Source organism: Berghia stephanieae, chromosome 10, assembly GCF_034508935.2.
Source record: "Berghia stephanieae isolate SIO BIC M18660-M18661 chromosome 10, UCSD_Bste_1.3, whole genome shotgun sequence".
In the NCBI taxonomy this organism is placed as follows: domain Eukaryota; kingdom Metazoa; phylum Mollusca; class Gastropoda; order Nudibranchia; family Aeolidiidae; genus Berghia; species Berghia stephanieae.
Genome location: NC_088369.1, coordinates 28662539 through 28674943, shown reverse-complemented (window position 1 = coordinate 28674943; position 12405 = coordinate 28662539). Strand labels below are relative to the sequence as shown.

Below are 12405 nucleotides of genomic sequence, written 5' to 3'. Positions count from 1 at the left end.
CTAAAGGAATTAAAGAGGCAAAAGGCTGATTATGAGAGACGTAAGAAAGAGGCAGAGGAAATCCGTGCCAAACAGTTACAGCTTGATGAAGAGGAAAGAGAGAAAGAGGAATGTAGGAGGGCTGCCTTCAAACTGCAGGAGGAACAGAAAAGACAGGAGGAATTAAGGCGACAAGAAGATTTGCGGAAACAGGAGGAATTAAGAATTGCAGATGAGAGAAGGAAGTTGGAAGAAGAAGAAGCCAGAAAGAGGGAGGAAGAAGTCAGAAAGTTACAGGAAGCTGTGAGACTACGGTGAGTATGGAATTCAGGAGACTTATTTCCAATTTGATATATGAAATTATTAAAGTGTTCTCATTTTTTATTTTTCTTGTGCGGATTTGGATTGGAGAAATGGGTTTCTTTCCTTGGCTATTTATTTTGCCCAGGCACTATCTTATATCCTTCAATGAGAGGAATGAAATCAGCCACTTCCAGATATATTTTATTTTTAGACTGTTTGAAATCATTCGCAGAGATTCTCTTTTTGGTAAACTTTTGTTTGACTGTCCTTCTCATTAACATTTCCCTTTTCTCAATTTTTAAGTAGCCATTTCTTTCTCATGTGTCATGGATGCCGATGAATCCTGTAATATGATCTTTATATATTTTTTTTACTATGTTAAAATATACTAGATTTTTCTAGGGGGTGGGGAAAGTTTGAGGGCTCAATTTGAAAACAAGAGGACCATTTCTGGGATGTATGGGTGGCCAATAATGGTACAAAAGGTTGGTCGAAATACAAACATAAATAGGTTAAACTAGCAAGAAATGAAATAAACATTGCTAACTTCTTTCAAAACCAGCCCACGTTTATTTAGAGTTCTTTTGAAATAAAGTGTTGAACTTGGGCATCATTTTGGGCAAGAATATCCGCTGGTGGATCTGACAAAGTTTAGATTTAAATCTTTCATTTTTTAGGGAAGCTGAAGAGGCTATGGAAAAACAGCGTCAAGTGGAAGAAATCCAAGCCAGGGAGGTGGAGGAGTCTAGAAAAAACAAGCTCTCTAACAAGTAAGTAATGTTACAATTTAGGCAGTGCTCAAATTGTGATTTGTGTGCTGAGTGTTTAAACGCTTGAATGGATTTACAATAAATGTTAATGTGTGAATGTGTGGTTTGTTTTGGAATTGCTTGCAAATTCTAATACTTGAAAAATGAAAACTTACTTAAAAGTTAAGTTAAACTGTACAGGTAAGAAACAAATTAATGCTCTCCCTCTCTCTCTCTCTCTCTCTCTCTCTCTCTCTCTCTCTCTCTCTCTCTCTCTCTCTCTCTCTCTCTCTCTCTCTCTCTCTGTGTGTGTCGCTCTCTCTTTCTCTCTCTCTCTCTGTCTCTCTCCCTCTCTCTCCCCCTCTCTCTCTCTCTCTCTCTCTCCCTCTCTCTCTCTCTCTCTCTCTCTCTCTCTCTCTCTCTCTCTCTCTCTCTCTCTCTCTCTCTCTCTCTCTCTCTCTCTTTCTCTCTCTCTCTCTCTCTCCGCTTTTAACATTTTTTTTTTTGCTCACTGAGATGTGCGTGCATGAAAGCCATGAAGTGTCAAGAAAAGTGAATGCAATTTTGCATGCATGAATGATGCTTTTCAAAATAATACAATTAATTTATAAAAAACCATGACACCATTTTTAAAATGAAGAAACATTATTATTTTACTTTTTTTTTTACTAATAATTTTGAAAGAGTCATTACTTATGACAAATGACGCCTTTGTTACATTATAATTTTCATTATAACCCTTTTAGTTTTCAAATTATACATTTTGCAAATGATTTATTTCTATGTCTGTTTTGTTATCTTTTTGATTTTAAATTGGTTCTCTCAGTTTGTTTTGTGTTTCTGTTTTTTTTTTTTTTAAATTCTCCAATTTAACAATTGCTGTTTAATAACAACCACATTTGAAAATCTCCAAAGAGATAGGTAACAACAACAACAATAATAATAATAATAATAATAATAATAATAATAATAATGATAATGATAATAATAGTAATAACAATAATGAAAATGATAATACTAAATTAATAATAGTAATAATAATAACAATAATGAAAATGAGGATGATGATGATGATAGTAATAAAAGTAATAATGATGATGATAGTAATACTGATAATAATAATATTAATAGTATTAATGATAATGATGATAATAATAATACTGATAATAGTATTAATGATAATGATGATAATAATTGCTGCATTAATTATATTAGCGATAGTGGTGATTATGAAAAAGAAAAAGAATTGAATACAGTATAATTGAAAAAATAAACTTGCCAAATGCTTGTATTTACTGATTGAAATCCAAGTCTTTGAAGGATCATATATCATTTGTCTTGACTGTTTGCGAGTGCATATTAGAGGCAGATTTTTAATTATCCGAATTTTATAACAAGTAAAGGTTGAAAACGAGGGATTTGCTTCTAGTTAATCTTAGTTACACTAAGTTGGCTTGAGCAAAAATTTGGATCGTTTTTTTCTTCTTCCCAGATTTAGATTTTGTCCAGGGTATTAGATGAAAACTGGCAAGAATATTTCTTGTCTCTTTTACTTTGTTTATTTTCAAAGAAAATATTATCTTTGCCCCCATTTTTAAAATTTAAAATTCGACACATTTGGTTTTATAATAGGATACAAGCACTTCATCCTAATGGGGATGGAGATCAAAAAAGATTAGATTGCTTTGGTTCTAACATAATAGTTTTTCATCAGGGGCAACATATGTTTTTTTGTGGGATTTTTTTTGTGGCATTATGAGAAACGGTAATTGCAGAGTTTTCAAAGACTTTAAACCTAAGACCATTGATTCTTTTTGGGTTTCACTTCACACTAACACTGTCTTGATCGTGCTGGAATACTTATGGAATGAATTGCTTATTTGGTTTTTGAAATGATATGGATTTATACTAATAAGTGGTTTTATGAATTAATTTCAATTTCATGCCACCTTTATTGTCATGATCATGACAAATCTATATGAGGAAAGATGCATAGACTCACTGATAAACATGTATGGAAAAATATATTCATTTGGATAATATGGTGAAATTTATATAGTTAATTTCCATTTATACCAGTTTGATTCATAAAGAGGATATTCTTATTAATGTCATTACTTGCGTACGTCTTGCACATTAAAAAAAGAACACACACACACACACACAAAGTTAGATATCATTCGCATTTTGCCAACTTCATGAATCATTACACAAGACAAGGTAATAAAGCCAATGCTTAATCTGGCCATTTGATGTTCACTAAAACTGAAATATTTTCTTATGAATTATAGTGTCAAGATAGCAAAGATGATATTAGGGAAAAGAGGAAATAAAGAAATAGTTGATACTAAATTATGTTGTCTTCTTTTTCTCTGAGGTTCTTTTCTTCCATTATAATGGGTATTTTGTTTTCTCTCTTTCTCATTTTTTTCTCATCCCGACCCCATTCCATTAATAACTCCAATTTCCCACCCAAACCCCAAATTTTAAATGATAATATTTTTAAAAATCAACAAAATATTTCTTAACTAATGAATGAATTTCTTCCCTTTTCCCATATCCATTCCTCCTCTCCTCCTCCTTCCGTTAAATCCAAATCCTACTCTGATTGTCCATTTAAAATCATTAGTTACTACAATCAAACCTCCTATCTCCATTATAACAGCAACAGCCGTAGTAGCAACCGTAACAACCACCCAAACCAACCTCCACCCAACCCACCATCATCATCATCTACCTCCATCTATAAATCATCAACATCGTCGTACCATGCATCCTCCACCACAACCACCACCAGCTCCCGAAGCCTTCCCCCCAAACCTCCCAGTTCCCTGCCAGTGCATGGAGTTACTAGCTCCCTTATCCCAGTTTCTCAGAGGGATTCGCCGCAGCAGGACAGCAACAAGGAGTACATTATGTCTGAAAATGAGTATAGGTAGGCTGCTACTGTGAATGATGGCAATGAATGATGAAGATGATGATTATGACGATTATAATAATTTCACCCCCTTTTTACTTCTACTTTGTTTGCTGTTCTAAAAAACAAACCCTTCTTTTTCCAACTAAAGTATTGTGTAGTGTTAGTAGTAGATAGTCTGTTTGAAAGTGGAACTTGTCTTGTTATGAATTTGTGACAACTGGTGAGTAGATATGTTTAGAGGGAAAATATATATTTATTGAGATTCTAAGATATGAACATGTTAATTCATATTTTAAATGAATACCTCTTCTGGAGTTTTTGGAAGCTAATACTGCTCCTTTAATCCCAAATTAATGTTAAAGTTCGAATACCATTTTAAATATGTTTCTTATTTGATTGGATATGGATCGAAAACAGAAGACGATATTAATTTGACTAAATAATTTGGGTGAGGAATTTAATAAAAAGTATTTAATTTATTCTGTCATTGTGACATGCAAATTTATTTCGATAACCATAACAAACTCTTAAACATTGAATCTTGTTGCTACCCTATTATGAATTCAATCTCTTGAGCTGATGATGCAACATTTTTTGTAATTTCAGCTATATTTCACCTCTATTAGTTAAATCACTCAAATTTGTTGTGGTGCTTAGAAAATAATTTCAGTTGTTAATTGCTCATTTAGAAAGAAATTAAGTTTGGAAACAAATCATTGCATGACATCATGAGAAAACTTGAATATAGAACCTTAATATAGATAAATAAGTTTAAAATGGCGTAGAAAGGCTTTGAATAATGATATTTGTGAATTGTTAGTTCTGATTATCCATTGCTTTCTGAGTTTGCTTTGTTGAATTAACCTGTTTCATAAAGAAATTGCTCAATGGATGTTGCATGCTGGGAATGGCCTTTTAAATTTTTTTCTGTATTCACAACTGGTTCCAGAATAATTTACAAATGCTCTTTAATTGAACTCATGAATTTCATTAGCTGTTTATTTATGAGTAAGTTGTAAGAAATATCAGTAATACCTCTTAGGTTGGTATGGACTGTTGTGTTTAAAAGTAATAACTATTAGACATTCTCATGTAAGAAAATTTGTTGTGGTTATAAAGTTGTTATATTTCTTTTCACCATAGTTGTTTAAATGCGCATGACTCCAGTTAGGTGAAGAAATTGTAAGATTAACTTTGTGACTCTAAATAAATTGTTTTTATGATATTATGACTTTTAAAGAACTGTATATAGGACTTTATTTAACTAACCTCAAAGGTGGCCTCCTTTATTTTTAGAAATGATTATAAATTCAATTAATTTTTTTCTTCTTCCATTCTTGTCTTGATTGAAATGTATTCTTGTTTAATATTAATAGATACATATTGCTAAGGGGGACATAGCATCTATTGATAGGAGCAAGGAAGTTAATAGGGCAGGAAGGTACTTACTGTGTCTTCTATCCCCTATATCTGTTTTCCAACATGCTTTCTGTCTTTGTCTTGGGATGAGATTACTTGGTTTTGTCTTGGCCCTGGCTGAGAGGGAAACAATCAAATGTATAACTTTGGGAGATGATATTTTTTGTCTGGTAAATCATCTCTCTGTTATGCATTGTATTGTTTGTTTTACATCTATCTATTATGTAAACATTTGAGTGTCTTCCTTTTAGTGGGGATTGGTGTTTGTGTCAGGATGAGACATTTAGGTGATTTCAAACCAAGTACACTGATAGTGTGCTCTTGAAATCTACACCCGTTCCCTATTTGAACTAATTTCACTTTGCCTTCCTTTTTCTTGGGTACTTTCATTGTAATTCTGTAACATTTTATTATCCCATTTTCTTCCTTTTTACTGGCGTTGATATGACCTAAATGTGTTGCAAACGCTGTAAACCCCTTAAAAACAAAGACAAAAAACCTGAGGAAGATAATAATGTTCATGGTAGAGCTACCTTGCAAAAAATGGGCTAAAATAAAGACAACTTTTTTTCCCTACCAGTAAGGGATCAATTGTATGCTCTTTAACAAAATAAATCTCACTGGGACATGAACTTATTTACTTACTTACTTATCCGAACCAGCGACCACCTGAGCTCTAGCCCTTCGGTCTTGTGCCATGACGTAAACAAATCTGCTTTTTACAGGAATTAAATACATATCTAATACTGACAAAATTAGTATATCCTGATCATTGGGAGAATGTGGGGGGGGGGGGGGGGGGGGGGGGGGGAGGGGGGAGGGGGGGGAGGGGGGAGGGGGGGGGGGGGGGTCAAATTAAAAAAAAGAATTTTAAAGATTTATGATGAATTTGAACCATGTGACATATGTCACATTTTACAACATTTTAAAGTAACAAGTCATTTATTATAGATCTAGGTTGGTTACTATCGATTTCTTAAAATTTGGATATTTTGGAAACAAATTATTATTTTAAATCATTCTTTGTGTCAAAGGCAGACGCCTTAGGCAATTGATGAATATTAGTATTGTTTATGCAGTAGGAGAATGAGTCAAACTCATATTTTTGCATGAAATATATGATTTGTTAACTTGACACCCTTTCAAATTATTTGTCATTGCTTGGCATTTTTCTCATGAATGGCCTGTTCTTATTTTCTCTCCACCAATCTCCCACAACCACTCAACTTTAACACCACATCCCACTGGCATCGCCACCATCACCGCAAACCAAACTGCTCCATCCATTTGAATGTATGTAGGAATGCCCTCACCACCCAGAGCTTCAAGGAGCAGAACAGGCGGCTTGCCAGCACCAACAGCACGCAGTACCGACGTGCCGCTTCGGATGGCTTGAAAAAATCCACACCTTCGCCTGCTTCACAAGTAGAGGCCCTCAATCACATCAATAAAAAGTTAGTCTTTTCTTTCATATCTTTGTGAGTGAACGAGTCATGTTTCAAAACCTAATTTGTTCCTTTTTAATTTTAATTTGTTTCTAATTGATACCATATCATTTATGTGTTATTACTTTTTTTGGAAACAATTTTTAAATTAATGATCACTCATTTGTTGGAGAAAAGGATAAAGAAAACCCATCATTAGTGAGTCTTATTTTAAGTTGCTCTGCTCTTGCTAACTTAACCGTGAGAATTTGCTTGGTACAATTATGGCAATGAATGGGTGGAAGATATGTAATATCATTTCAACCCACTATGCTTTGTTTGAATTGTACTCACCAATTACGTGTTCAGTAAATTATTGTGTTATTTTGGAACATAACCAAATGGATTTTATGTTTAGTTACCCTTTATGTTGTTCACATAGTTTTGACTATTTATCAGTGTGAAAGTTGGATAAAAAAAAAAAGATATCTTCCTTTTTGTATGTGAATAACTGATTATTGTATTTTTTTTAAAACAGGGAGGGAGGGGGTTGGATCTGTGAAAATTAAAATGCAAATGTTCATCCATATATTTTATTTTCTCAATTAGAGCTCACAATAGGTCTTACACGTAAGCATTTAGGATCCTTCACCTGTTCAAATTCACTTTTTTCCTCTATTTTTTCATTTTTGTTTTATTTTATATATTTATTATTATTATTATTTTTTAATTTTTTTTTTTTTTTTGCATGACCCTGTAAGATATAGCGCTAGATATTTCTTGTGCTTTACACACATCTTTATGGACCAAAAAAAAAAAGAATCTTCACTTTCCTAATCAGGCTTTGGTGGCTACCTATTTTTTTTCTTTTCCCCAATTGTCATAGTTTAAAACTTGATGCTCTTTTTATACATTAGATTATACTTTGTATTCATTGGTTCATCTCCTTTATAATTTGATTGATCAAAGTTAATTTGGAAGCGGCAAGTTTCCACGGTTTCTGTTTGGTATAAAATGTGGCATGCTTTAAATTGAACTTCTCCTTCTCAGTGGGTTGTCATTTGAAGAATTATTAAAAGAGTCACATTTCCTCCCTTAAAATATGAAATTGTCCAGTGTGCAGATCATTTTTGTTTCCATTCTTGTAATTCCTTAATTTAATTTGTAGTTGTATTTTTTTTATGTATTGGAAATTTCAATTTTTAAATTTAAAGTCACACTATAGTTGTTTTAATGAACAATATAATAATTGAAAATATTTTATTTCTTTTTAAATTTTTCATCAAACGATATAAGACTGTGTTGCTTCAATTAAAAACAGCATGTATAGCCTTTTAAAAGGGGTTCATCTCTGAACAGCAGCTCCTTGATAAAATATTATAGTTTACTCAAATTATTTAATGATTACAAAAAAAAAAAACCCCAAAAAACTGAAACGAGAAAATTTCCAAATAGATTAAGGTTTCATAGATATGGTCCATTGGGTTTTCATTATTGCAGTTTTAAAAATATCATTTCTGTAATTCCTACCTTTTTGAATAATATTTGAAAATAGCAATTGCCAAAGTAGAAAGAAGGCAGTATTTTACAAAAATGTTAACTTGTTATAGGGACAATTGTATTTATTTGTCTATGAAGTTTTTAGATGCTTATTTAAGGAGACCAGGAAACTTGCAGGCTTTTATTAAGCTTGGGAATGTGATATACCTAGCCAGGTATTAAATATTTTTTTAAAATTAAAAAATTAGGTGGACATTGTGTATGTCATTTGGCAAGTTGATTTGATAACATTTACTACATTGCATTGATTTTAAAATAACCGATCCCAAAGAACGAGGTCATAATTTTTGTCCATGGTCTCTTAAACCTTATGGATTCTTATTCTCAGAGGAACTCCTTTTGCTCTACAGAAGGTTGAAATTCACATTTGATCCCATTACATCATTAATTGGTCACCAAAATGGGTACTTTCCCTCTCTAGAATGATGAGCAGCACTTAATAACTTCCTTTTTATATAGCCCTTGTATCTCCAACACAGTTCCATGCTAATTTGGAAACAGTCATGTCAATTAAAAACAACAACAAAAAAAAAAACAACCAAAAAAACAACAAAACAAAACAAAATAAAAAATAAAAAACGAATAGCAAAAGGCAGTGGATCACTAATCAAATTTCAACACATTTTTCCCTGTTAATTTTTTTTTTGGGTTTCATCTTCTAAAATTGAAAAAAGTCCAAGTCCAGGCAAAAATATTTCTACTCTATATTATCTTTTTAACTTTTTTGTTATTTAATTTACTTTCATTGCTCAAATTATTTTTTCCAAGTAAGTGTTTTGAAACAGAAATTAATTTCATGACATAACATGATTTGATATATGGGATTTTATAAAGGTAGTGATGGATCAACGCATGAATTTTATTATACAAGTTTACTCAAATTATGTTTCTCAGTGAGTTTTTTGGGTTCTCTTTGCTTGAATACCGCATCTATTTTGGTTCAAAGGTACAACATATGCTTACTGACTTTTGTTTCCATATATGTGATTTTAATGGTACAATAATATTTTCAGCCCAGAAAATTCAAAGTAATTATGTCAATTATGATAGATGCTTTGAGACACTCAAAATTGTTTTTTTGTGGGTTCAATTTATCTCTAAAATTGTCTCATACAGTTAATGTTGATAATCTGTGCACAGATCTTGAGAGATAATATTAATATCAAACGCAAAGTTTGAGAAATGTGAAATAAAAATAAAAACTAGCTTAGATGGTAAACCACTTATTTATTTTTTCATTTATGTCGCTATCAATGTGATATTGTAGTGACTGCTCCATTTTTTATTTTGCCATTTCATTGCTGGACTTATCTGTACAGAGAAAAGTGAAGTTTAATTATACCATCAACAGTAAACGTTCACAGCCATTATGCTCTCCTTTTAATGATACACCAAAGTATTTTAATTTGGTTTGTTTGTTTTTTGGGGTTTTTTTTGTTTTTGTTTTTAATTTTGTTTTAGGTGGAGTAAATTATATAAGAGACTTTTAATCTATTTATTTATTTATTTTGGTGGAATGATTCATTCTTACTTTTCTTTTAGTTTATTTTCTGATTCATTTATATTGCTTAGATGAAAACAATCGAATTCCTTTATATTTGAAACATTTTAATTGCATAAGTGACGGTAAAGGCAAATGTGATGGTAAGTGTAATAGTAAATTTTTCTGTCCAGCAACGAAGTGGCTTTTCCCACCCATGTAACATTCCTTATTGCACTCCTCTGTTTTATATATATTTTTACTTTGCTTTAACAGGATTTTTAAAATCTTAATGTGCACCCCACGTATCAATATATTATCTAAATGAGTGCTATTGCTTTTCTCCTTTCCCCCCTTCCATCTTGTTATATTTCTCCACGAACATCACGATCATTCACCATAATACTTGAAAACTCAAAACCCACACCCACCTTCTCGCTCTCTTTCTCTCTCTCTCTCTCTCTCTCTCTCTCTCTCTCTCTCTCTCTCTCTCTCTCTCTCTCTCTCTCTCTCTCTCTCTCTCTCTCTTCTTTCTCTCTCTCACTCTCTCTCTCTCTCACTCTCTCTCTCTCTCTCTCTCTCTCTCTCTCTCTCTCTCTCTCTCTCTCTCTCTCTCTCTCTCTCTCTCTTATTTTCCCTTCATCTCCAACTTTTCAACCAAAATCATCACAACCTTACTGATCCGGAAAAAAATCAATGCTTAACTTTCTTTTAAAACAAAACATCTACCATAACATGCTTAATGCAATAAATCAAAAACTTTTATTACATCATCATCATTACTGTCACCAATAAAAAAAAACAACAAAAAACATCATCCTTACAAATAGTGGAACCTCATCATCCTCTGACAATAACATCAACACCTCATCCACATCCTCGTCCAACTCACGACTATCTAGCACCTCCACAACCCCCTCTGTCTCCCCCTCCCCCAGCCCGAGCAGTTCCATCTCTTACCTAGCGCGACCCACCTCTCATAACAATAGCAGCAACAACAGCCCACACAGTTCAACCTCACACCTGGCCAAACCATCGTCGTCGTCATCGTCACTGAACTCTACATCAAACCACAACCACCATCAGTCCAACTTGGCCAAACCTACATCGTCCTCATCCTCATCGTCCCTGGCCAAAGCAGGCAGTACCGCAGCCAATAAGTCATCAGCCATGCCTAGAGCATCACCATCATCCACCACTGCCAATGGTCAGAGCCAGGTGGTGAGGAGGACCAAACTAGCTGGTGACAGGTAATCAGCATTAAAACCAAAACTGCCATCATGTTAACAATAGGGAACGGGTTGCTTAATATTGAATGATTAACAAGAGAGAAGAGAGAATGTAAAGGCAAATAATACATTTTGGAGATTGTCAATATGTAAAATGGCTACACTATGAAAAATCATAAAAAATGATTAAAAAGACAAAGACATTTTAGTATTTATAATTCAAAACATCTCAAATTACCTTGACATTGGTGATTAGTTTAACTTTGAAATCTTGAAATCTGTTTTATTTTAGATAAGAATATTTATGACAGACATTAGTGAGTAAAGTGTAATGGGGTTGGCAGCAAATTATTTGTTGAATTTGATATGCTCTCTTTACTATTTTTATCCAAAAAAAAAAAAAAAAAGAAAGAAAGAAAAGAAGAAGAGGAAGATTGTAAAGTTTGGGTTTCAATGTATTTCACGTCCATATATGAGATTAACAATATTTTAATCTTTATGATTAACCCCTTTATAAATGCATTCATTTTCACAGAATTCAGCCTACAATTTATAATGTATATAGAATTATAAGATTTTGAATAAAGGCTGAAGTTTTTTTATTAACATTTATAAATCTGAAATAAAACCAAGTAGCTTGGATGTCCCCATGCTACGGTTGATGTTATTTAATCCCATTATCATTAAAATTATTTTTATCGTTATTATATTTTTGTTGTTATCATCATCATCATCATCGATTATGATGATGATGGTGGTGATGATGATGCTGATTATTATTATTATTATTATTATTATTATTATTATTATTATTATTATTATTATTATTATTATTATTATTATTATTATTATTAATATTAATATTATTATTACTACTACTACTACTACTACTACAACTACTACTATTATTATTATTTTGAATTATCATTGTTGTTGTCAGTGTATATCTTTATAGACCACTTGCAAAATTTTATAGCCCCTTTATGCTTGGAAATAAAACAAAAGCTTTGAGACTCAGTGAAAAAATGTTGTGAGGGTCTAGTTTCCACACCTGTCTTATTCTCAAGTGTTTAAAATCTTTGCTTTTCTTTCACCATCATTCATCCTTATTTTATATTGTGTCATCAGTGTGGTTTTATAATTTAGGAGCAAATTTATTGTGATATATGGTCATGATATTAATATTTTCCTCACTTGAGTTATTGATTGCAGTGTCATAAAATAACACTCTAGTATTGTGGAATCACTTATCCATATTCATGGCTTATATAAATCAGCTAGACAGTCCCAATAGATTCTCATTTTCTCATTCACATATACCGTTTTGTTTTATGTGCTAGAA

The 12405-nt window shown here is 32.3% G+C and overlaps 1 protein-coding gene across 26 annotated transcripts in view; it reads left to right on the top strand.

Annotated features, from left to right (window-relative positions):
* The window catches only part of LOC144980931 (uncharacterized), a 48687-nt gene that overhangs the window by 17905 nt on the left and 18377 nt on the right, over positions 1-12405 (top strand). For 2 of the 26 annotated variants that reach the window (XM_078928894.1, XM_078928873.1), the window contains 6 exons: positions 7-293; positions 960-1052; positions 3697-3966; positions 6672-6824; positions 7404-7424; positions 10665-11084. In XM_078928894.1, coding sequence (XP_078785020.1) covers positions 7-293; positions 960-1052; positions 3697-3966; positions 6672-6824; positions 7404-7424; positions 10665-11084 — 1244 coding nt within the window. Of the gene's footprint in view, positions 1-6; positions 294-959; positions 1053-3660; positions 3967-6671; positions 6825-7403; positions 7425-10664; positions 11085-12405 lie in introns of all 26 variants that reach the window. The other 24 variants (XM_078928892.1, XM_078928871.1, XM_078928899.1 and 21 more) reach the window with 18 other exon arrangements.